General features: G+C 41.2%; 2 protein-coding genes and 1 pseudogene across 8 annotated transcripts in view; all 3 read left to right on the forward strand.

The window, feature by feature from the left end:
• Positions 1–3101, forward strand: part of TYK2 (tyrosine kinase 2) — a 68560-nt gene extending 65459 nt beyond the window's left edge. For all 4 annotated transcript variants that reach the window (XM_020798687.3, XM_020798685.3, XM_078386604.1 and 1 more), the window contains one exon: positions 2684–3101. The gene's annotated coding sequence lies outside the window, so the exon portion shown is untranslated. The remainder of the gene's footprint in view (positions 1–2683) is intronic.
• A 1846-nt stretch (positions 3102–4947) lies between these two features.
• The window catches only part of RAVER1 (ribonucleoprotein, PTB binding 1), a 51086-nt gene continuing 29504 nt past the window's right edge, over positions 4948–26529 (forward strand). For 2 of the 4 annotated variants that reach the window (XM_072991541.2, XM_072991543.2), the window contains exons 1-6: positions 4951–5208; positions 18589–18655; positions 22858–23327; positions 24036–24227; positions 24755–24884; positions 25893–25993. In XM_072991541.2, coding sequence (XP_072847642.2) covers positions 4990–5208; positions 18589–18655; positions 22858–23327; positions 24036–24227; positions 24755–24884; positions 25893–25993 — 1179 coding nt within the window. In that variant the 5' untranslated portion in view covers positions 4951–4989. Of the gene's footprint in view, positions 5209–18588; positions 18656–22857; positions 23328–24035; positions 24228–24754; positions 24885–25892; positions 25994–26529 lie in introns of all 4 variants that reach the window. The other 2 variants (XM_020798713.3, XM_072991542.2) reach the window with 2 other exon arrangements.
• On the forward strand, positions 13111–13233 carry LOC140705251 (U2 spliceosomal RNA; annotated as a pseudogene).

Raw genomic sequence — 26529 nt, forward strand, 5'->3', positions numbered from 1 at the left:
CCAAAAGGACGAAAAAATATTCTAATTTGTCCAGAAATACAGTTCGACTGATAAGAATTCAGTGCACGCAGCAGTCCATAAACTTCCTCAGAACCCATTTAGGTACTACGTAGACCTGGCTTTTTTGTAGTACCAAAATATTCTCAAAAGCTGTTGTTGGTTTGGAACCACCAAACCAAAACCTCTCCAGCACCCTCTCATATTCTGCTATTGTCACTTACAAACTTGCTAGATATGTGTCTTTTGAGTCTGAAGGGAATGAATTATCACATATGTTCCAAACTATATTGAAACTGAAGAAATTAGTTACTAATTTGCCTGCTGTTGCCTAATAACCAAACTTTATGTAGCAAAATGACTGATTCCTACTTGCAAGACCACATCCTAAGAAAAATCAGCTGACAATATACACTCAGAGGGAGCACAATGTCTGTGCACTGTTCTGCTTCTTACATAAATATCTTCAATGGGCCTCATGGCACAGTGTTTAAACTGTTGTCCTGCAGCCAAAACTGCTCACGACCTGGGGTTCAATCCCAGGTAGCCAGCTCAAGGTTGACTCAGCCTTCCATCCTTTCGAGATTGGTAAAATTGAGTACCCAGCTCGCTGGGGTGGGGAAGGCAATGTGTAGCCTGCATAATTAACTTGTCAACTGTCCAGAGACTGCTTTAGTGTTATGGGGCGGTATATAAGCAGCACACTTTGCTTTTTGGTTCATAAGTCAAATGAGCTATTATTTCCATTCCAAGTTTTTAGGTTCATTCCCTGTCCTAACCAGATCTTCTCTGAGTACAACCAGCTCCATTTTTATAAGAGGGATCTCAAATCCCACTGGAGAATTGTGATAGGCTTTATGTTACATTTATTTTCCTGTGGACTGTGTCACAAAACCAGTAGGCTAGGTCCCTTGAGCTCTGATCACTGCCTTGCTAGCCTACATGCTTGTATGCCTGGGTTTTCTTAGTATCTGTGGACAGATGTTGACTTCTTTTTGCAGAGTTGAGCCTATCCGAGCCATTTCTCCATAGAGAAACAAAAAGAATGGGTATAGCAGCTATTGCCAAATCTGCATTGTGTGGTTCTTTTTATCAATAAAGAATGCTTTAAGAATTACAGTGGTGCCCCGCATAGCGACGATAATCCGTGCAGCCAAAATCGTCGCTATACGGATTCGTCGCTATGCGAAAAAAAAGCCCATAGGAATGCATAAAAACCCGTTTAATGCGTTCCTATGGGCAAAAAACTCACCGTTATGTGAAAATCCTCCATACGGCCGCCAGTTTCGCTGCCCAGTAAGCGAGGAATGGGCGTGAAAACACAGCGGGCGGCCAATTTTTTTACCCGGCAGCCATTTTGGAACCACCGATCAGCTGTTGGGAAAACATTGTTATGCGAAAATCGGTAAGCGAAACAGCTTACCGATCATCGCAAAGCAATTTTTCCCATTCAAAACATCATTCTGCGATCGCAAAAACGATCACAAAAAATTCTTTGCTATGCGGATTCGCGTTAAACGGGGCGCCCGTTATGCGAGGCACCACTGTAATTGTTTCAGGAGTTTTTCTGTTTGTATTTTTCTGGGATGGTGGAAATGTATGAGGCCAGTATAAAAGCATGCCAAATGCAGGTAGTTAAAACTTATTTATGCACAAACACTGCTGTGGAAGCCAGTCAGATGCTTGGAGCTGTAAGAGGGGTAACAGCCTATCTTGCAGTATTTCCCTATTATTCCAGTTTTCGAGTTGCCAGAAACAATCCCTGCCTTGTTTCTAAATGGCCACCTGATTGGAGGGACACAACATGAGGATACTGATAAAGAGTATCCAGAAGCCTCCTTGGGCTTCCATTTTTAAAATAAGCACTTTAAGCCCTTGAACTCTTTGGTTGGTTTCTATGTTAATACACAGCTCTGGGTCTAAAACTTCTAAAATTGGAGGTGCAGTATTTGTCTTTATTTTCTGGGGCTTTAACCAGTGCATTGCCTACTACCAATGAACACGAGAACACATGTGCATAAATGAGTACTATTTGCATTGAGGCGGACAGATGGCAACTGTAAAGCCATCAGAAATGCTGATTAACCGGGGAGGGGAGGGAACACCTCAAACTGGCTTCTGCTAGATTTCTTGACTCTTCTTTCCAACTGCTTAGGCTGAAGGGTCAAACTACTCGTAACTACTTGTTAGAGTTGTTAAGAGACTAGTCCAGACTATTTTGAATACTTAGCAAAGGGTGCCTTTTTGGCCAGGGCTTTTTTTAATTTTCAATTTTAGACCTAAGTAATGGAACAGTTGTACCCATCTCCCACAATAAAACTAAGAATGGTTCTAATTCTGTACTGTCCTATTCCTGGCAGACATGAATCAGAATCCAGGGTGTTGTGAAAACCAGTTCTATCAAGCCAAGGAGCTCTCTTTATTTTGACTCAATTTTAAATGTAGCATGAAGAGGTGCGATATAGAATTGCAGTCCAAGTGCAAAGTAAAAAAAGCTGCATTTTAATTGTGAAGTCTATGGGACAAGTTAGTATTTTACAAAAGCTAGAGTGTTTGCTTACTTCATAGTATTAATCACTTTTATTCTTTTGGAGGACTGCATGCATAACTGTTGGTAATGTTATGTTGCTGGCCTTAAAACTAGTCTTATCTCCCTCTTCCCTGTACATTTTCTTTTCGGGTACAGAATTGCATCATGAGCCTGCACTACCAATCTGTGGAGTGTGGACCAGTGCCACCTGTCTCAGCTGGCAAGTTATCTCTACAGAGTTAAGCTGGAAAACTCCACTGCATTGTGCCTTTTTGCATCTGGATCTGCACTGAAGATTTGAAGCAAGAATTCCTCCTCTACAGAAGCATGGGCAAGCTTTAGCTCAGCCTCCCTTGCTTGTTCTGTGTCCAAAGCTGCTCTGTGTGTGTACAGAAAGTGAGCGTGTATGTGACAGAAAGATTGATAGAAACTATGTGAGAAGCAATCATGTATTAAAAACTTTGCTGTAATGTGAATGTACTCTGCCCTCATCTAGCAGCAGCTGGAATCATTGACTACATGTAATATGGTAGTATCTTGTAAATTTTCTTCAAATAAACATCACTTGACTTTTTATGGCTCTATTGAATCGGGGATATACGTACACTGTTTTTATCAAATATCCTGGAGCTAGGAAATTGCTAGCTGGGAGGCTCAGCCAAGCATGGATTTCAAGAGCTTGTGACTGCTTTTGATGTCAAACTGCATAAACATTTTTGAGGCTCATTAAAGTCAAGAAAATTTATTATGTAATAAGTGGTAAAGAACTAGATTTTCATTTCAAAAGGCCCAAGTGAGGTGGACTATAGTCTGTGAAATCTTATGCTATAATAGAACTGCCACTCTTTAAAATGTTGGAAGATTTGGTTGATTAGGTAGGCTTGATCAACTGTCTGAGCCTTTCTGTGCAATCAGTGCCCTTGACATAAATATACTAAGAATTCTGCAGTTTTCTTGTACAACATCTCTTATTCTTAGCTGCAGTAATGTTTCTTAGCATCCTGCTAAATAGCAAACGTTGTAGATGAAACAGAGATGGATTTCCAGATGTTGGACTGCTGCTATTATTTATTTCCACTGGCTGTGTTGGCTAGGGCTTATTAAAGCTGGAGTCAAACAGCTGGAAGGCATGCCTTCCAGTACAGAATGAAAAATGGGCTGGGAAGAGAGCACAACAAGGAGAAAATCATGCAAGGATTAAAAAATGATAGAAATGATAAGAGAACAACAACAGGATGGGAAGGGAAGGTTGTTATGGACAGTGCATCAGCTGAGGATGAGAAGAAAGGGGGAAATGACTTAAATTTTGAAGCATGGGAAGATTTGGCTGTTTTGTTTCTCTTGAGCATTCGTGTTATGGGATAGAAGGGGACTTTAATCGAAAACATGAGCATGATGAATCAATAAGGAACAGCAAGCATCCTAATAAAGGAAGCATATGTTAAATTAAAGTTACACGGGCTTGGTAAATGATTTTTATAACATCCTAAAACAACAACCCTGCTGAACAATGTTTAAATAAAGAAAAAGAGGCATATGGCTTCCATCCTGTAAGCACTCCTTGGAGAGGAAAAGTCATTCAGTTCAAGTCACTACAGACAGAGCAGGCATTGTATGGGATTGCGATATCCCCGTCTCTTGTCACGCATGCGGGGGGGGGGGCATTAAAGGGTCCAAAAGGCTTTCAAACGCAGGAGGCGGCAGAGGGCTGAGCCCATCACTCTCTCTCAACAAGAGCCCAAGTACATACACACAATGCCTGCAACGTCTTCCTAAGGCACCTGTAGGTACCCTTTCTAGTTAGAATGAATGATCTTGTGGCACTGTTGAAACGAACAAGCTTTATTGGGCATCGCTCTCTTGGGTGCAGAATTTGCCACATCCTCTTTCCTTCCGTTGCCCGTTTGTAACCCAAACAAAAAGCCCATGTACGCGGAAGCCTTTCTCTTCAACACTGCACTCCCTCCAGCTCAAGAAGCGGGCTTTGCCCCTACAGGATTTCAGGCCAAATAAACCTCGTACGTAAGCGATCCCTTCGGGCCCCTTAACCGCTCGGCTCTTCAGGAAGTGATGTTAATTATAAGCTGGACATGAAAGAGGCCAGAGTGGAACCGCCAGCTTGCTTGCTTACTTGAAAGTTCACTCCTCCACCAACCGACCCAACAGGGCTGACTCGACGCCACGACTGCCGCCCGAGCCCGACCGTCGGCCTTCTCGACCACCGCCTCCCCTCCTCCCTCTTGCTAAGATTTGAAGCGGCGTCTAAGCAGCGGCGGAGAAAGAGTTAATTCGTGCCCACGAGAGTCTCATTGGACGATGCAACTAACGGCCGTCCGGGAGGTGGGCGGGGCCCTTCGGCACCAATGAGTCGCCGAAGTGGCTCCCCCGCCGCTCTTTCCCGCCTCTCCCTCTCGCTGGTTTAGCTTGAGGGGGGGGGGAGGGGGAGGGCAGCTGGTCCCAAGATGGCGGCAGGAGCGGCTGTTGCTGGCCTCTCGGTGGGGGCGGCCGCTGCTGCCGGGTCAGTCCCCAGCCCGGAGCCAGGCTTGGTCCAAGCCCCTGAAGAGGAATTGCTTCCCTTGGAGCCGGCGGAGGTGAGGAGCCGTTTGGAGAGGAGCGTCCGGCAGTTCCGTAACCGACGCAAGGTGCTCATTCGGGGACTCCCCGCCGACGTCGCCAACCAGGTAGGTAACTGGAGGGGAAGGGGATGGTGGGCTGGGCATTGGGCGTGATGGCCTCGCTGGCGGGCGCGGAGGTTGCCGAGGCAGATTAGAAGCCCCATTTATAGACGGTGGGGTCGCTTAGCCTGTGTGGCAGCGAACACGGCTGGGCAGGTCGGTCTGCCCGCAGAAGGATCCGGGAGAGGAGACTTCGCCTCCTCTCTTTGCCCATTAGTTTTGGGGTTCCCCCCCCCTCTGCCTGTCGGACAGTTGCCATGAACTTTGGAGCGAACAAGCTACACGTGGCCAAGCGAGCTTTGGCTCTCGAAAGATTATTGCACGATATGTCCGTACTTTTTAAGGCATCCCAAGGATCCCTTTACGTTTCGCGTACGGTTATTGAGGGTTCCCCCCCATATGTCGTGAAAGTATGGTTTCGTAGTACTCTGAAGAGCCTTACAGTTGAAAATAAATAATTTCTGTGGTAATCTTGGAGATCAATAGGTTCTTTGGAGCTGTTTTCCTTTAAATTGTATATCTACTCATGCACAGATGCTTACGTACAGAAAAGGTGGAGAATTATAAATAGTGTGCCCAGAAGGCCATGATGTCATGCTTTTCTGCAGAGTCCAAATGTCTGCAGGATAAGTGATATGATTACAATAGCAGGTGCAGGTGTTAATGCCTGCTATCACCAGTCAGTGCTGTTGTAAATATCTGCTGTCACCTTGGAGTTGGACTCTGTGCAGAACTATGGCATACACAGTGCTTTTTCCGTGTACAGTATGTGGCAGTATTTTGGCTGCACATTTCTTCCCCACTACATGCCGGAAGAGCCTTTTAGCAGAGAAAGTTTTTGCAGTAGTACATCTATTGACCTAGTGTTTCTCGCTATAAAAGGCTAACTTTCACACTTCTATGGGATGTACGGTTTGTGTTCATTGCACAGCCCTTTCTCCTAATGTATTAACATCAGGCTGTCTCTCACTACTGGTGTTAAAAAAAGAAGAAAAGAGAATGAATAGTTGTTTCTTACAAATACCTGAATGAGTTGGGATGGTACTCATAATGAGGAGCATTATTCCATTCAAGAACCCCTACAAACAGGGATGGTATGACTTGCCATGTTTATTGATTGATTTGATTTAGATACTACGTTGTTAATGTATGTATTACTCTGGGTGGTTTGCAAGTTTAAGTTTAAAAACTCTACAGACTCCACAGAACAATACATAGGACAATATGGTGATAAAAAGAATTGAGAGAACGAAAATTTTTAAAAAATATTAATATTAAGAGCATTCAGGAGACTCAGTTGTTGAAAGCAGCTTTGAATAGTTCTGATTTCAACAATTTCCTGAACATAAGGAGGGCAGAAACCTGTTGTTTGTCTGCTAGTAACCTGTTGCAGAGACTGGGGGCCACCTTTCTGGCTTCTCAATGTGGCCACTTTTAGCAAAATTGATTGAGACAAGTGTGTGGAACAGGTAGCTGATTTCTGTTACCTTAAGAATGGGCCTTATTATAGTTTCTTTTCAACAGGAAGGTACATGGCTTTACTGAGGGAAGGCACTGATTACATGGGAGGCCCATTCTACCCTAGTGTCCTTGGCAGATTTCAGTAGCCATGGTGGGCAAGGATCTAAGGCTGAAGTAGTAGCTTTACAGCATGCAAGTACCTTGTCAACATCATCAGGCCTTTCTAACTATAAACACACTAAAGATAGGCACATACCTTCCTTCCCCTGCCTCCCTGGCCAATGACCCACTCACCAGTTGGAGTATGCTCCTCTCCTCCTCCTCTTCTTCTGTTTGACCAGTCCCCAGCAGAAGCATGGGTTTCCCTGTCCTGCCTCCTTGTTTGAGGGGGTGATCAGCCAAGGAGGCAGGGCAGGGAAGTACCCAGAATTATGTTCAGAAACATAAAGCTCGTGGTGCTGGTTGAAGACCACTGACTGTAAAATGCACATCAGAGAACACTCTGGGTACAGTATTTGCCCTAGCTTTTGCTTCTGAATACTTTTTGGGACACCAAATTTTCATTATTTTAACAGCCTTATAAGGCAGGCCAGTGTTATGTGCCATTGATAAGAGAATAGTGCTTGACACAAAGGCCATTTTTGGCTTGCATCTCTCAAAGAAAATCTTTTATCCCAGATATAAGGATGGCCTAGGGCAGGCCTGAAAAAGCCATTCAGTTTCTCTGCAACTCAAATACCCACAGTCCTGGCAAGTCTGATTAATATTGTGGAAGTATGGGAGTTTCATTCAAGAATATATGACAGGACACAGCTTCCCCACCCCTGATTAAGGATTATGGAAACTTTGAGGTGTGCAATGGAACCTTCAATTACTTGGTGATTTGGTGGGGGAGATGTGGGAAGGTGTAGAATCCTGTAACAGGAAAAGCCCAGAAAGCCAGAGCTAGTGCTTTCTGAGGAAAAATCTTACAGAGTATCCATGATGCAAAGATCAAATGCAAATCTTTATTATGTAATAACATGATATTCTCTAAATTAGAGAAAGGAAGAGGGAAGGATAATGTTTTGGTATTTGTTCCATTGTGCACAATTCGCACTTCAGGTGGGCGAAGTTGTCATGTGCTTGTGGATGTTGACCTCCCATCTGAAGAACATGCAGCTAGTTACTGGGTAGTGACTGAAGATCTTTGCAAGCCAATAGGATCCCTAGTTAAAAGTTGAGTGAGAGATCTGGGTTTGTATCCATTTTACCTGTATGACCAACGATGGATGCAGTCAAAGCATGGTGGATTGTTCTTTTCTCTCCATTTTTTATTCAGTGAGAAAGCTTATCAGCCTGGGCTCTTGGTGCAGGTGCAGTAGTTAAGTACACGCTGAAGTATGTTGCAAATTCAGTAGTGAATTGCTGTTTTTTTGCCACTTGGCATTTGTGCTGGCTTTGAGTGAGCACCCAGCCTTATCTCTTTTAAATTACCTGTCATATTGCAACTACGTTGAGTTATGTATTCACCATGGCAACAAACTTACCCCTAACCTCCTGACAAAGTCCATTTATATTAGTTTTTCACAATACAGTACTGTTAACTATGTAACGTCACATGCATGCATGTGAACTGGCTATTTTAGTTTGATGTATAACCAGAGACTTCCATGGTTTGAGGAGAGTTAGTGGGCTCTTTGTGCTGCAGAGAAAGGAAGTTGCTTTTAGAAATGTTACTTGATAAGGGACAAGCTAGGCAGCTGGAATTTGAACTGAAAACAGCTGTTGGGTACGGCCCCATAAGACTTTTCTAGGCTGTTGTGACAACTCGTGTCCAAAGTGAGATTTAAGCTGATATCATATACTATATATATTTGGCTGATATAAGGATTCTACAATTTCAGTTGTGTGCCTGAAAAAGAAACATTAGTGTGAGGAAAGACAAGACAAATCATAAAGGAGAGAGCGGGAAGAAAATTTGAGCGAGCCAGTGCTGTGTTGTGGGTAGTGTTGGACTAGAACTCAAGAGCTCTTGAGTTCAGATCTCCATTCAGCCATAAAAAATCACTTGGAATGGCAGGAGTAAATCATGTTTTGAACATCTCACATACCTAGAAAACCCTGTTATGGTTGCCATAAGGTAGAAAGCAACTTGACAACACCACCAACTAACAGGAGAGGATATGTGAAAATTAGATGAATGGTCATGGCCCAATCAGATGGCAGGTAATAGAAGTTGCTAAGGCTGGAATGCAACCAAGACAGTGAACTGAGTGCTGACAGTATAGTTTTCTCCCTGTACCAGTTGCTTGAGAAATGAAACAATAAGGATCTGAATTCCCAGGTGTTTATTTAAGAAAGAGAATGTTGAAAGGGGGAAAGCATGTCGCTCAATTAACTTTGAGAATGTTACTGGTCAAGACTCTTGTGTTATGTGAATGTTGATGTATGAATATGCATATGTCAGCTTTAAATTTCGGGGAACAGTAAGTTAAACCAGGAACTATAGATCATCATGAATGAAATTTTGGGCTAGATACAAAATAAGTGAATATGCAAACATGCAGATTCAATTTGCATACTTTGTAGAGGTTGTTTAGATTCTCTTCTTTTTACACAGGGTGTTACCTTGAGACAAAATCCATTTGAAGTAACGATTTTGGCTTCTTGTTGTCAATAAATCATTCAATGAATAGGAATGATGCAAATGCTCCTGTTGTACATGCTGAGTTTTTACATTGTATTCTACAGAAGATTTGCATGGTAAAAAGTAAAGTTTCACTAAGTGGCAAAGATCTGTGGCTGAAAGGACGAGGAAAGTGACCATGCAGACTTTAGAAATCTGCTGTTTCAAATTTTGTTGGCTTTTACCAATGCTGTGTGTGAATTTTCTCTCCATCAATTATGTCTAGAAAATATCTCATTTTACTGTTTCTCTGTCTTTCCCGATGTTCTAATATCTTTTTTTCTAAGTTCCAACTTCATGTACCAAGAAGAAGCATACACCACAGAAAAGTGTGTACACAATACATAGTGTTAGGAACAAAATGCTGTTGATCACCTGTGTTGTTTAGTATCACAGTATGGCTATTCAGATTTTCCTTATGTGAACTGGCTAGTTCAAATATATTAAATGCTTGAGGCAAAATCCTTTTTATTCCTTCAACTCACACAATAGTCTATTGCATGCACAGTTCGGACATTGTCTGGGCTTGCTCAGATAAGTCACCAATAGCACTTGTGAAAGCTCAGAAAGTGTCCAGTCATTTATACAGCTGACTAGTGGCAAAGATCAGAGTGAAACCTGAATAGCTTCAGTCACTGCTTTGAACTTAAATTGGAAGTCGGAGCCATACTGAACAAATGTAAAAATTTGAGCCCTTATTGCAATTGCTTTGCAGGAAGAACTGATGACATAGGTAGTGGATCTAATATTGTCTGTTAGTATGCCATAATTGTACATTTCAGCTGCACTGAAACTTCGAAAGAAGTAAACAAAATTTCTTTAAAGTAGCGTGTAGTATAAAGTCACCAGATGTTCTGCTGTATAAACAGCTTGTTCTAATTTCCTTTTCATTGTAAGACTTGGATTTATTTTTTGTACCCAGTAATGATGCAAACTGTCTAATCAGAAAGAACTATGGAACTCCCTTAGGAACTCATGAAAAACTCTTACGCAGCAAAACCCCAGAATATTTAAATAGTATGAAGCTATTATCTTGGAGGACTGGATAACAGCAACAAGTTTAGCAATTGCTACAGAGAAAAAAAATGATTGTTAGCTTCTAATTGTGACAGGACATGGTCTTCAGAAAAGAGTATTTCCAATGAATCAAATCAAGGTTTAATAAAATCTCTCATGGTTGCATAAAAAAACACAGAATATGTGGAAAAAATATCCAGCCTAGCACTGTCATGTGGTCAAACTCTCTCAGAATAAAGCTGTCCTGACAATTTTCCTTGTATTTCCCTAGAAGGGACAGTGTTCAGTCTTGCATCTAAAAAGGGCTTGCAGTACTATGGAATATTATAGTTAGATGGAACAAATATGATGGGACTAACTTGAGAATATGGAAACGAAAGAAGGGAGAACGTACTTATTGAGCTCTCATCTGGATACTAGCAAGATCTGTTTGGTGAACCTGCTTTCTTACCTTGATCCTCTTTCACACTCTCTAGCTTTCTGAACCAAGGATTAATTGAACCAGGACTTCTAGTAAGGGGAGTGCTTTAAGTGCTTTCCCACCTAATGGCCAGCTAGATTAACATGAGTGATTTTTCTTACAGAAAACTAAAATCTTTTATTTCTGATAGTTTATCTCTAGTGTAGGTTATTTAGTTTACAATAATTAAAGAATGCCTTCAAAGATTCTTTGAGATCAATTCTAGACCAGGACAAAAGTGCTGCATCATCTGCAAAAAAGAAGAATTGCTGTACTCCATAGGGCTAAATGTGGTTGATGACACCAGTAATCAAAGTAGAGGGCGATATCATTGAGAAAAAAAATTAAACAACAAAGGAAAAGCTAAAAACCCCTGCCGTAGTCCTTTGTTTAATTCAAATGGGCCTGTTGTTTCTCCCTTTAAGCTGCAGTGGACTTGACCTATGCAACCAATATATAGCTTTTGAATCAGCTCTAACAAGTGTTTATTGACTGTAGAGTTCTCTAATTTCTGCCATAGCTTATCACAGTTAATTGAATCAAACACCCCCCTTCGGGTCCATAAAGGCCATGAAAAGGCATCCATCTGTTGCTATTGCCAATTCTGATGTTGAAATCGCCTTCCAGAAGAAGTGCGGATGGGAAGTTCAATCTGAACTCATCAGTAGTTTCCCCTATGATTAACTAGTTCTGAATCATTTGATTATACTTAGTTGGGAGGACATAAATAAAGTATTCCTAAAGGAAACCTTTTAAATTTTGTTTGGTTTTTAACCTCAGGGAACGGAAGTCGAGTAAAGGTCCTACTTTTGTACCCCCACCACCACCAGTGTCCCTAGTTTTTCTCTTCAAACCCAAGTCCGCCTTTGGACACAACTTGCTTATTTCTCCTTTCACCTGCTGCCACCAGTGGATCTTTATCCACACTTTACCAATAATGTTGCATAGACACGTGTTGTCAAATATAACTGATTACTGTATTTATTATTTGGTGGTTGAATCACACAAGTAGGTTCATAGATGTTTTATTATGTTGCATTCATTAAACTGGGATATTAAACATGTTTCTTTCTTTGTATTCCTTCACGTCAATCACTGGAATAAGATCTGATGACTATCTATTTTATTATACTTCTATCCTTTAGCTATTCTTTAACACATCAAGCAACTACACCAACTTTCCAATCTCTCTCATAAACCTTCAAAACCTCCTCTCTCCTTCTCTCTCAGACTCCCAACTGTCTCTCTCTCTCTCTCCTGACTCCGCCCTCCTGTCCTCCCATAGGCTCCAGCTCTAGAGCTCCACATGATTGACAGGTGGGACATGGGCATTCTGCCACAGTCCTGTTGGTATGTTTTTAAAGCATCTCTTGGTAAAGATATTGAAAGATTTTAGCCACTCTGTGTTTGCTAATATTTCCCCAGGGATTTTGGCAGAATAAAATATTAAATTAACACAATTTTCTCTCAGATTCCCTGAGAGCCTCTTAAAATATTTCAAATACAGTGGTGCCCTGCATAGCGAGATTAATCCGTTCCGGATTAACCCTCGCTATGCGGAATCGTCGCTAAACGGGTAGGGAAAATGTATTGAAACGCATTAAACTTAGTTTAATGCGTTCCAATACCTTGCTTACTTACCCGTTCAGCGAGGATTCCCCTTGCCGGCAGCCATTTTCGCGCCCTCGCTAAGCGAGGGCAGGGCGTGAAAACTGCTGCCGGCAGCCATTTCCAGGCTTCCGGCGGCCATTTTGGAGCCGCCGAACAGCTGTTCGGCGGCTCCAAAATGGCCGCCGCAATACCCGATCTTCGCAATGCGGGTTTTCCCCATTGCGAAGATCGGGTATGTTTCCATATAGCGATCCCGAAAAAGGGATCGCTATACGGAAACATCGCTATACGGTGCACTCGCTAAGCGAGGCACCACTGTAAGTATCTCTAGGATGGTAGTTTAGGAGAAAACTCAAATGTTTCCTAATACACCATTTTGTATCCATTGAATTGCTATATGGTGATAGGGTAAAAATATGAAATTCTGGAACAGTCTAAAACTATAATGAACTGTTTCTAACTGTAAAAAAGATTTACATTTTTTTTTGGATTACCCATAAATAATGTTAATTGGGATCCAAAGGAATACATTTTCTACTAGATCTTTTACAACGTTTTGACAACTAAAAAATTTGTGGAGCCAATAGCTGGAGGACATCTGCTTGATCTAATTCATTAGTTTATAACAGGCAGGCTTAGAGCTGAACTAGTCTTTCAAGCTGCCGTCTTCTACGGCGGCAGACCTCGCCCCATTGCTTCTTGGCCTTTTGGCTAAGATCAAGTGTAGTGTCTGTTTTACTTTGTTTACTTGATAGTAAGTCAGCTCTTTCAAAAAGACAGCCTCTTTTTTTGCTCATTTTATCTTCAATTCCCCCCCCCAAGACTATACAAGTTTAAAATTTATAATGTGTTTACTAATTTGATATGTTCCGATAGATACCAAGATGATAATGATTAATAATTCAATAATTACTACCAGTTCTCTGCTGTGATTTATGCTGTTGCATGAACACACGTGCAATATAATATATTATATAGGAACTAATGACTGACGGGGCAGATTTAGCCTAATCTGATATATAATATAATGAACAAATAGCCTAAATAAATAGACAACAGGAACCAATGCATTCAGGCTGGGATAAATGATCTAAATGGTAGAGACCAGTACAAGCAGGGTGATGAAAACAGCTTAAATTATTAAGCAAGCACTAAAGAGCTATTTTTGAAAATCAAGGGCCCTTATCTTGTTTAATAAGTAATAGAAGCGTATAGGAGCAACTATGAGATTAATATTCAAGCTGCCTTCGTCTTAATTAATTAAAATTAACCATTTAAATGACTAAAATATCTGATTAGATATTTATTAAAATCAAAATCAATTCAAAATAAAACAATGAAATTCATTCAAGCTAATTAAAATATAAATATTGAAACAATTTATGTAGGACGATGGGGTCTAATTAGCAGGGTAACCACTATTCCGCTTTGTTGTTGTTTAGTCGTTTAGTTGTGTCTGACTCTTCATGATCCCATGGACCAGAGCACGCCAGGCCCTCCTGTCTTCCACTGCCTCCCGGAGTGGAAGACAGTGGAAGACAGGAGGGCCTGGTGTGCTCTGGTCCATGGGGTCACTATTCCGCTAGTCCCTGCCTATATCAGCAACACACTAATAATAAAGCAGAAATGGAAAGCTAAGAAGGTGAGGAGGAATATAAATAGGGGGAAAGGGTGTGAAGAAAAATTTGGGAGCTTCTCCTCCAGGATCTTTGCCCAAGGGTGTCACTAAAGTACTGCCTGACGGGATGGAGCTTACTTCTAATAGATGCACTGCTGGGGCTTTACTGCCTAAGGCTCCATGTGTCTTGCCTGCCCAAAACTCACAACTCCTTCCCTCAGCAAAAGTTAAAAACAAATAGGAATTGCTGTGCAGAATGCTCACTCAGGCACAAAGATAGTCATTTCCACTTAATTTCCAATCTCTTGTGTCTCCTTGGTAAAATGCTGTGCTACAGGCAGACTTCTACAATTGTCTTTAATTAATACGGTATATATACCATTTCAAGCACATAGATAATACCTCTCTCCAAGCCTTAGATAGATTCCTACTGAAGGAGAAAACTGCAGTTGGCATGTTTCCAGCAGCACTTGGGAGGCCGATTTCAGAAGATGATTGTGCTTGTCCCGTTTATGCACAAGGCTTCCTTTTGAGGCATTTGATCTCATGGCCAAACATGGAGTGGGGCCAGCTGGCCTGCTGCTGCATGACCTTGAGCAAGTTTGACTCCTTGATCTGAAAAAAAAAATGTTTACCTCGTTGGGGAGGGTGTGATGTATGTTAGGAGTCAATAAATCTTTTCATCACTTGTCGTGAAAGTTGTTTTGAGTAGTAAGGGAAAGTGGTGCCTCCAGCAACAGCAAAACATGCTAAAAGCAGAACTGCCGTTGATCATCAGAAAGAAGTCTATGGCATATAGGCCTTGTTTCTTAAGAGTTCTGGGCTGATCCTGTAATTCATGGACTAAATGAAGATTGCAATGCCCTTTTTGAAAGGAGGCTTCATTCCTTCTTACTCTTGTTATGTAAGGGGTCCTGTAGCAATTGAAGAGTCTTGTTTTCATCAAAAGAAACTTATTTTGAAATAGAGCCTAACACCTAATGGATTGTTGTTCTCTGTCATTTTAAATGTGGTTTGGTATTGATTTTTTTACCATTTTAAATACGGTTTAATTTTTCTTTAATATTTATATATTTACTGTTTTTATCTTTTAAATGTTTTCTTTTAGATATCCCGGTAGGTAGGTAGGTAGGTAGGTAGGTAGGTAGGTAGGTAGATAGGTAGATAGGTAGATAGGTAGATAGGTAGATAGGTAGATAGATGGTGTGGTGTGGTGTGGTGTGGTGGATATTTTCTTGATATGTAGCAAGATTTGTGTACAAGAATTTTTCAAGAAGCTTTTTGAGATCTCCTTAGAGTCCCCATAAAAACTTCCTGTGCTGAAAAAATATTTTTGAGAAAAAATAGTTGTTGTTAGCTTCTGGACACTCTAGCCATACAATCTTTTGCATTCCACAGCCTATAGAAACTCCTCTAAATTAAAGACAGAAGTGGTTTCTAGTTTTGCTTTTCTTTCAGTTTTGGGCCATTTTGGCTATTTTTGAACCTGGTCTGTACCCTGTGATAAGTGCAGGTTGAAGATCTTACCAACGTTGCCTATCCTTGTTGTAACCCTTTTCCATTTGATAAATAAGAGTCTTCCATGGTAACTATGCTGTCTACAAGGTTGAATATATGCAGGTCTTAATAAACAATGTCATTTCCTCTGAATCTTGAAAGTCAAGTGAAATCTGGGCTGGCCCTGCTGTTGGCAAGAGCAATCTTCAAGCAGCAGGTTGCATGTTAGATCAGGGCAATAGGTTGTCAGCTGTTTAATTAGTTTGTGTTGTATTTTGACTGCCAAAGGTGGGGAATGTGTTCGCAATTTTCTGTCTGATGTGCCCAGATACCTTGGCGGAGTGTAGGTGTGTGATAGGCCTTGATTAGGAGGAGGAAGCGGTATATTTGTTGTTCCTGTTCAAAGAGCAAAACATATTCAGGTTGGCTTGAGAGCAGTCTGCATCAGTTTAAAATGCTGTGGTACATTCCCACTGACTTCATGGCTTGTGATTTACAGTTCTCAAGAATAGTATAATATAATGCATCTGGGGAAGGTATTGTAGATGGGCCTCTTTCTCTTCACAGAGTATGCTTTTACTGTAGAGTAGGAGAAAATGAAATAGTTAACTTGCAGTAAAAGTGCTCCTGCAGGTATACAGGTGCAGTTGTTTATGTGGTAAGAGAGAAGTGCAGCAAAATGTTCTGCTGTTGGCAACTGAATACTTGTCTTTTAGACATAACTGACTTTGTTGTTGTGTAATATTATTGAATGATTGATAGTTAGCCCTTTATTCCTTTTGTGTTTGATGTTTTGACCTTGATGGCTGATTATTTTTTAATGGCTTTTGTTATCTTATAAAGCAGTGTGAGTGATTCTTTTTGGAAGGCAAAAGAGTCACATTTGTTACATAGAATTTTCTAGACAGGTTTCTAGAAGTATTTATTTTTAAGTAATGCACAGATTTATAAAGATTACTGTTGGAAAATGATTTTCCAACTCTGATTATAATTATTTTTTTGACCCCCCCCCTTTCCTGACCATGTTGGAAACTCTTGGAAGCTTTAAATCAAGAACTGCTTTTTGTTTGTTTTTTGACTGATTCTTTTAGAGTAGTAATCCTGGCTTTTGTTCCTCTATACATAGTGTAAACTTAATTTCTCTTGTGAAATGCATTGTGAAAATATGTTTTAAAGATATAGCAATCAAAAGGAAATATGTTTTTAAAATGTAGCAGAGAATGTAGAGAAGAACACCATCATGAAATTTTTTTCTGAACTGAGATTTAAATGGTGAGTTAAAATACTTGCCCCCAGTGTGCTGATGACACATCTCTATTTCTCCTATGCATCATCTGCAGAGGATGATGTTCAGGTCCTTGAGCACTTGTTGGCTTTGGTTGTGGACAGGATGAGGGCTAACAGATTAAAATGAATCCAGACAAGAGCAAGATCATGCTGTTGGTAGAGATGTTGGACTGGTTAAAAGGAGAACTACCTGCCTTAAATGCAGTTATACTTCCCCTGAAACATCAGTTTTGCAGCTGGGGGTGTTTACTCCTAGATCCAAAGCTTTGTATTGAGGCTCAAATGTCAGCTGTGATGAGTGCCTTCTGCCAACTTCGGTTGACTGCCCAGCTGCAACCCTACCTGGATAAGAAGTGCGTAATAACAGTAGTGCATGTATTGGTATGGTAATTAGACATGGAATATTCATATCCCTGGAAATACAAATACTGTATGAATATCATTGCCATAGGTGCCTGGGAAAACTGGACCCTATCCCCCAAACTAGCAGGTCCACTCACCATAATGCACATGGGACCAGTGTCATTTTTGTCACACCAATTGTGGAAGTTGCCCCGCTGGCTGTTCACTGTCTCCCTGTGCAGCCAGCTAACCACTCTGGCGAGGAAACAAGAAACCTCAGGTTTCTGTAGATTAACACACTTGTCAGTTATTTTGCCATTTTTGATTATGTTACTGTGTTTTTATGGGAACAAAGCTTTACTTTTTGAACAAGTATCTCTTACTTCTTTTTCTATTCCCCACTCATTTGGTCTACACTGTACTGAATGAGATACTCAGGGCTTCCTTGTCCATCTCTCTCAATTGGCATATGCTGGCTGTTTCTGGTCTTAGAAAAATTTGCAGGTATACTGTTGCTTATATCACTCCGGGTCTACAGTAGAGGTTAGCAGACCTTTACATTCTATGCCTCTGTAATAAGTCTGTTCCAACTTCATGACACATTAACAGATATACCTTGGGCATTTGGTTGGAGTTCCTGCATGCAATTTATTTGGATGCTTGGTGGCAATGCTAACTCCCTTCCCTAGTGAAACAAGAAGGAAATTAGCTTTCTTCCATTTCTGATTTGGGAGGTTATAAATTTCTTAAGCTGTGTGTGAAAGTATTCCGTGGTTGTTAGAACTTGCAAAATTACACATGCTATGTGTTATATTACTTTAAAGTATTCCATACTTGTTAAGACTTCTGAAGTTGCACATGCCTTTGGCTTTCAAATTCCCAGAGTCCGTTTGCATGTCAGCATGATGATTTTAATGTTGAGGGGAAATGGAGTGATCATAGTATTATGTATACACTTGAATCCAGTAGGGGGGCTCTTAAGAACAAGGCTAGTTTTCTGCTGAGCTTTGTAAATTCTATTAACCTGAACACTGCCCAATTTTTAATCTTCTGTTCAGGAACAGGGAGTTGTTCAAGTCAGGTCTGTAACAACTCAATAGGATGTGGCATGTTCAGTCAGTGTTTGTTCAAGCATGCAAGTTTGATCTACAGGTAAAAATTCCAGAAGATGGAAATGTTCAAAGCATTAGTTATGCTTTCTTGGAATTGTTGTGGGTACATGTTATATTTTCATTATAAAGGAGGTATTTGTTTGCCAGTGTGGGCTTGACCAATTCTTGCAGGATTTTTGTCCTTTGGTCAGGTTGTGAACTAGAGTGATGAAGGTAGAAATTGTGCTGGAAGTTTTTTTTTTTTTTTTGGTAGAAAAATATATATATATCACCATTTTGCATTGGCTTGATTTCTTCTGTTGACTTTATGCAGGAAGTTCATGATCTGCTGAGCGACTACGAACTTAAATACTGTTTTGTGGACAAATACAAGGGGACTGGTGAGTAAACTTGGTTTACAGAGTTACTTGTTGTCATATGGGTGGGCTCTGTTTATTTTAATGCTTGATGGGTAGAAAGCAGTCTGCTGAAACCAGCTGAACAGACCACTCCTCAGCCTGAAGTAATCCATAAAACTTAGTGGCATTTCAGTTTCAAGATGGGTTGATATCCTCATGGTGATTCGCTGAAGGGGCATTTTCGGCTTGCTCATGCTGGTGGGTTCGTGTTAGCCATAGAGTGTTTGCTCTTACTGTCCTGTGTGTGATCTTTCTCCAGTGTGCACACTGGACCCTATTTGAGGTGGCTAGTGACTTCGGTTGGAAAATTAGGAGCCAAGGGGTGAAAGCGCTGTGGCGTTTTGTATGTGCCACATGGAAGTGACAGTCTTTGTGGCAGAAACAAAGCCATTGGCCATTCCTGTTCATTGCTGAATATCCCTAACTGTATTTACTGCATTACTTAAACAAATCAGTATCCATATATGTTAATAAATTTTGCTGAACAGGAAGAGCTTCTGGCCTGCATGAAAGTTGGTTGCTCTAATGCAGAATCATCTGCATGCCATGCATTATATAGTTTGGCAAAATACTTGTCCCATCCTTAATAAATAAATGAATAAATAAATACAGTAGCTTTTTGTAGAAAATCACCACAAAGATTTGGCTGCCTTTGTAGGAAATACTGATTATAGGGTGTTTCAAAGCAATTATTTTTCATTTCTCAAAAGGACGTTGCCAATTGTGCTGTACTTGGCCTGCCCAGAAATGGAGGTCATGGCAGAAGTTAAGGCATTCTGCAACTCTGCATGATACTGTATCACTGAATGTGGAAGGCACTATAAACGCTGGTTGTCTAAATATATGAAATCAAGTTGACGTAACACATACATACATCAGTTCACTCAGCACAAGGAAAGCATGAATGCATGCAATGCTGTGTAAGATTGTTCTGCTTGGCTGGTCAATGCTCTTTGGGGTCTAGACTATGGACAGTGTGTTGATCAAGAGGAAGGTCAGGTGCGCTTCATCTTCAGAAGCCGTTCCACAGGTGAAAGTTCTGGGACCTGCACACATCCATTCTTGCACCTTGGAGGACCACTCCTACAACTGCGCACTCGATTTTTCCTTAGGAAAATTGAGGGGGAGTACAGAAGAAGCTCCTTTGTACCTTCTAGTAACAAAAAACATTTTAAGTAGAGAGTTAAGGGGAAGGTGAGGGGGCCTTAGGGCACAGTTGCCCACCCAAAGAGCACAAGGGGATATTTTAAAACATTTGGGAAAGTACTTGGAGAGCCACATTACACCCCACACTGTGTTCTGAAGGGAAACTCTTTTCTGAAGGGCACATTTTCTGCCTTCTAATAGGCAACTTTTAAGCTGCTTGATTTTTTTTATCAATAACTGAGAATTGCTCCAGAATGGCTTTCTAAAATGTAAGGAAGTAGCCACTCATTACAAAACTGAAAACTGGACACATTGGAGGCAGAATCCTTTGAAAATAGGATTCTGTGTGAGAGCTGTATGCCTTGCGTATAGAGTTGTCAGAAGGATCTTGGAAGCGTTGGTATGATTCCAGTTTTTAAATTTATTTTGTATACTAATATGTTGCCTATGTTCCATCATGGAACTTAAAATGACATACATGGAATTCCCATCCGCCTCCCATCCAGGCACTGACCAGCCCCAGACCTACTTAGCATCAGCAAGGAGGGTGTATTGTGTGCCTTCAGACTAACCCCAGAATGGGTCTTTGGACCAACTGAATAGAGAAGGAAATACTATTTTTGTAGTGGAAAGCAAGCTTGAAAGAGCTGCGAGGATTTCAGTATGTGGATAAGGTGGTGGAGCGTTTATTTATTTATTTAAACATTTATATCTCACTCTATATCACAGGACCTCAGAGTGGGTTACAAAACTGTATAAAATGATTTTAAAACCTAAGATACTTAAAACAATTTAAAATCAAACAACACAAAATTAAAATGTTAAAAAAACATTAAAACCATTGCCCTAAAACCCGTATTTATTACAGTATGAAGAAAGTGTTTCTTTCTTTGAAATGTTTGTAGCCATGTCTGTAAGTGAGTGTTCCTTGAGTTGGAAATGAAATCACGCCAAAATGATTTCTGGAAAAAATTCATGGTTGGTGTGAAATACCTGTTTCAAGGCTAGTCTTCCCACTGGGTGACAAATCTGAGAGCTGTTGACAAGCAGGAAAACTAAATATTTATCTAAAATGTCATGAAAAACATTCTGCATGCAAATATAGAGATCAGTGACTAGTCTTAGAAACTCCCAGCTGAAAATTAATGGTCTATTCTAGTTCATAATTTATAAGTTTATCAGTCAGGTAGCTGATCATCATATCATGAAAAGTGCATTTAAAATCCAACAGTGGAGTAGGCATAAGAGCTTCAATAGATACTTGAACCAAAAAGTATCATAAAAACATTTTCAACAGTCTTTTGACAAAAGTCTCCTAAGAATTTAGCAATGAGGATTTAAGAAAAGAGGTCTTCTTAAGGGTCAATTAATAATGTAATCATCTGTCCTCAAGTTGACTGCAACTTTCAGAAGCTCTTAGCAGCATCTTCTAGATATGGAATGCTCAGAAGCAGTTTACCAATTGCTTCTTCTGGTGGCACTCTAGGACTGTGTAGCGTATCCAAGACTAAACAGTCTGGTTCTCTCCTAGGAGGCATAGTAGAAAATCAGACTCCTGACCCATAGCTCTGCAGCCAGGTTCTCCAACTGACTGAGCCTACCTTTTAAACCTCATGAATACAGATAAAGGACTGCTTTCATTTTGGAGGAAACCGGATGATGAAACCCTTCCAGTGATTGGTATTTAGACTGATACAGTGGTGCCTCGCTAGACAGTTACCCCACATGACAGTTTTTTCGCTAGACATTGGCTTTTTGTGATCGCTATAGTGATTCGCAAAACAGTGATTCCTATGGGGGAATTTCGCTGGACAGTGTTTAGTCCCTGCTTCGCAAACCGATTTTCGCTAGATGACGATTTTGACAGCTCCCTCTGCACTCGCAAACAGGTGTTTTCGGGACCTAAGCTTCACAAGACATTATTTAAACAGCTAATTGGCGGTTTGCAAAGCGGCTTTCTTATGGCCGATCTTGGCCAGACAACAACGATTCTTCCCCATTGGAACGCATTAAACAGGTTTCAATGCATTCCAATGGGGAAATGCTTTCTGCTAGACAATGATTTCGCTAAACACCGATTTCAGTGGAACGGATTATCATCGTCTAGCGAGGCACCACTGTAGTAAATTAAAAAGTGATCTCTATAGTGCCAATGGTGTGCATGAGGATTTGTGGAGTAATAAGAAAAGACAAGTTCCTACTCTCAAGAGTTTACAGTCTTAGACCTACAGTGAGGAAGATGGCAGATCAAAGGCACATGATGCTACAGCCATGCTGAACCTAAGCATATCAGCATCTGGGTGCAACAGTTCTTGGGAATCTCATGGACACTGCCTTGTGTTCATCATGGAGGAAAGGTGGGGTAGGTTATGAACAAATGAAAAAGAGAAAAATAAAGGTAACTGTGGATGGACATGTGCGAATCCACAGAATTACTCTATTCAGGACTAAAAAGAAAGGTCATCAAGCTTGTAGTGGAAGATGGCAAATTTATTTCAGACGGAATACATGTATTTAATTTTATTTTTATTGAATTTGTAGCCTCTCGCCATACATAAAAAGAATGCATTGATAGATTTTTATCCCTGGCTATCAAAAGCCAGTTTGGTTAACCATATTGTGTCTTTAAGTACTGAGTGTTATCGATAACTAGAGAATGGCTGTCTCCATCATGCTGAGCTTAGAGTGTACTGAGTACATTTCTGGTTTGGGTGCTGCTATAGATAGAATGCTACACTACATGAACTTCCTGCTGGGTTCCACAGTGTATTATATTTATTTCTAATACATTTTCATCCTGCTTTATTTTAAGGAGCACTCTGGCATATATAGTGTTCCTTCCCATTTTTACTCTCACAGTTGTCCTGTAGAATTGGTTATGATAAGAGATACTGACTGGCTCAAGATTAACCATCACCTACTCATGGCCAGGTGGAAATTTAACCAAATGTTTTGTTCAGAATCTGTAGACAGTGTTGCAAATATATTTGTGATTCTGTTTCTTGTCAAAAGTCTTTACATCCCTTCCTTCCTTGCAGCTTTTGTCACCTTACTGAATGGGGAACAGGCTGAATCAGCTATTAAGAAATTCCACTTGAGCAAGCTGCGAGACAAGGAGATCACAGTGCAGCTACAACCTACGGATGCCCTCCTGTGTATTGCCAATCTGCCCCAGCTTTATACACAGCAGCAATTTGAGGACCTAGTTCGACCTTTTGGGAACCTGGAGCGCTGCTTTTTGGTGTACAGTGAGAAAACAGGACACTCCAAAGGCTATGGCTTTGTGGAGTACATGAAAAAGGATTCTGCAGCCAGAGCAAAATCAGATCTGTTGGGCAAACAGCTGGGAACACGGACTCTCTATGTTCACTGGACAGATGTCAACCAGTTGACCTTAGACCTCATTCATTCAAAATGCTTGTGTGTAGATAAACTGCCCCACAATTACACTGATGTCGAAGAACTGAGGGAGACTTTCTCTGCCATCTGTCCCCCAACGTTCTGTCAGGTGAGCACATAGGCAACAAGGAAGCGAGCTTACCATTTACTTTATGTGCTCAGCATAGCATTTGGCAACCAGAAATGAAGGGCTCACTGCAAGACTGTGACTGCCCTTAGAAACCATTTGCCAGGATGTCTGTGAAGCAGCAAAAGGTTGGATTACTTCCCTTTCTTGAGTTGTAAGCAGGTATGGTTTGCTGTGACTAAAATGCCAGGTGGTGTTATTGAAGGAGAGATTTTAGAAAAGTGGTGTTTTCTTTTGCTAAGATTTAAAAACCAAAAGCTTTTTCCACCTGGAAGAAAACATTGCTTTGATCATTTATTTCCACAGTAAGGTTTTATTAATCAGTGTTCATAGTCCTGACTGGAGTTTACTTCTGGCACAAACAGAGGTGGGAACTATGTGACCTGTGTGCTGTCTGGTTCCCGAGGCTGTTTTTCTTTAGACATTTCTATAGATAAAGGGTGAGAAATCTTTATGAATGAAAAATGAATTATAAATTTGATCTAAAATGGGGCAGTAAAATCATTGTAGGTATCTGGCAATGTTGATGGCTGCTATGTATCCTGGGAAATTTGGGGAATTCTTTGCTGACACTGAAGCATGGAAGAGAACCAATGGCTTTGATTGCTCCGAAGCGTATGAAACAACCCCCCTCTTCTCCTTTTGTGCTACACCAACTTCTTACAACCTTTCTTCTTTCCTTTTGCATAGTTGGCATATGGTCAGGATGGACAACTGAAGGGCTTCGCAGTCTTGGAGTACGAGTCAGCTGAGATAGCGGAGATGGTCCAGCAGGCCACCAATGGCTTGCCACTTGCTGGGAACCATATCAGAGTCTCCTTTTGTGCCCCAGGCCCTCCCGGACGAAGCATGCTAGCTGCTCTCGTTGCTGCCCAAGCAACAGTAAGGCTCAGCTTACAGTAATGCCTCTTTAACTGTTCCTGGGTTGAAAGGGCTCCTTCGCCAGTTCCTTGTTCATTTATCTGTCCTCATGCCATGTCAGTATCTTTCAAAGGCTTGTATTCTGGGTTAGAATAGTTGAGTGCTGCTTAGGGTCTCACCCAGTGGTTCCTTGCTTCCTGGGAGCCCCTTTCCTGGAGCAATATCTGCTCCTTTTGACCTGTATCTTGACACATACAGTATAGTGACAGAATCTTTAAGTGGAACTTGATTAGATCCCCTCCCCCCATTGGGCAGCAGCCTTTAAATCAAGATAAAATGCAGCTTACAGAAACCAGAAGTTTTTCCTTGCCATGGCCTGCCTAATGCTCTTGTTACTGCAGTGTTGTGTGATTTGCAGAAACCTGTAAGCTGGAATCCTGACTATACATATTCCCTTCCTGCATTATATGCACCATGATTTTGATACAGGTTGTTTCACTGCCAGAGAACCCAGATACCTTTTGATGGTGTTATTATTTGTTTTACAGGCACTTAACCGTGGGAAAGGGCTGCTGCCTGAACCCAATCTTCTTCAGATTCTGAACAGTTTAGGGAATCCTACATCAATCCAGCTCTTGCTCAACCCCCTTCTTCATGGAGCCATTGGAGGAAAGCAAGGTAACTAGAGGGTATATCTGAAAGGTCCTGTTGGACTCGAGCTGCCTGACCTTTTGCAGCTTTCCTTCTTTACTGTGGTTCCATTTAGCCTGGGGATTCCCTGAATGCAGAGGCAGCTGTTAATGGCTTGGTGTGTAGCTGCTGACATCTAGAGCTGCAGTAGAGCAGGGGTGGTTCATACTTGTAAGCTAGACCTTGTGGTCTCTGCTTTTGGATACCATCCAGGAGACCACGTTTTGGAAAAAAAAATCAAAAGATGCTAACTCTTCAGAGCTGATTATGATATACGTTCATTTGTGAAGGAAATTTTCCTCAGTTTGTGAATGGCTCACATTTTTCACAAATGTTTGTGCTGGATATAAAATGGATGAGCTGATACCTTCTATACCAGTAATATATATTTCTCATAGTTCTACAGAGGTCTGAATCTGGCATATTTAATTAATGCTAATTTTAGCTCTTAACTCAATGCAGCATGAAAACTTTACCTTACAGTCAAGTGTAGTCAAGTGAGATAAGATGAAAATACCGTAGCCTGAAACATTAAAAACTAAACTGAAGAAGATACTTTGACACCTATAAAGACTGAGATTTACACAATCCGGGCTGTTCTTTGTGTCTTGCTTCCCGTGTTGTAGTATTTCGTAGATTGCCTTAGAGCAGTGGTTCCCATCCTTGGGTAACCCAGGTGTTCTGGGACTGCAGCACCTAGAAATCCTTGCTAGTACAGCTAATGGTGATGGCTTCTGGGAACTGCAGTACAAGAACACCGGGGTCACCCAAGGTTGGGAACCACTGCCTTAGAGCAGTCGTCCCCAACCTTGGCCCTCCAGATGTTCTTGGGCTACAACTCCTAGAAGCCTTCACCACCACCTCTGCTGGCCAGGATTTCTGGGAGTTGAAGTCCAAGAACATCTGGAGGCCCAAGGTTGGGGACCACTGCCTTAGAGGGTTTTTCGTCCAAATAGGAAGAGTTAAAAGAAACTCTGCATCTTGATGTCTTTTCAGGAATACTGGGAGCCCCACCATCAGTGCCTCTCCTAACCAATCCAGCCTTGTCTGCAGCTCTGCTTCAGATAGCACTCCAGAATCAAACACAAGCACAGCAGGTAATTATCCTCCATAGCCATGGGACAGTAGGGAAGAAATTCTTTACCTTACCAAGGGATAGGTTGTTGTAAATGTATCTTGGTGCTTCTGATCTTCTCAGTATTACCTGTCTTCTCCCTTTCCTGCTCAAAAATCTGCCAGACACTATATCGCCTCTCTGCCCCTTAGAGATGCATGTCCCAGCTCTTCAGGAGCACATTTGCTATTGAAAATGACTAGATTTGGACTATATACTGTATGAATGTCATTGCTCCTGGGTTTGAGCTTTAAACTTCCCATTGCTGGCTTAATTCCTTCCAGCCTTTAGTCAACGTAGTTCTGTTGCACATGTTCTTTAATTGTTTGCTACAGCCTCTTTGTATACAATTGCAGTGCTGAGTGGCCAAAAAGTTCAGCAGCTGTTGCCGACAATTCCCTGTTCCTGCAATACAAGAGTCCACTGTGCTTCAGGAGATTCCATAACTTTTAGGGTGGTAGAAATATCCTTGGAGAGCTTGCATTTATGTACAACAAGAGTCTGAAGTTGTCTCCTGCT

Source organism: Pogona vitticeps, chromosome 2, assembly GCF_051106095.1.
Source record: "Pogona vitticeps strain Pit_001003342236 chromosome 2, PviZW2.1, whole genome shotgun sequence".
Classification (NCBI taxonomy): domain Eukaryota; kingdom Metazoa; phylum Chordata; class Lepidosauria; order Squamata; family Agamidae; genus Pogona; species Pogona vitticeps.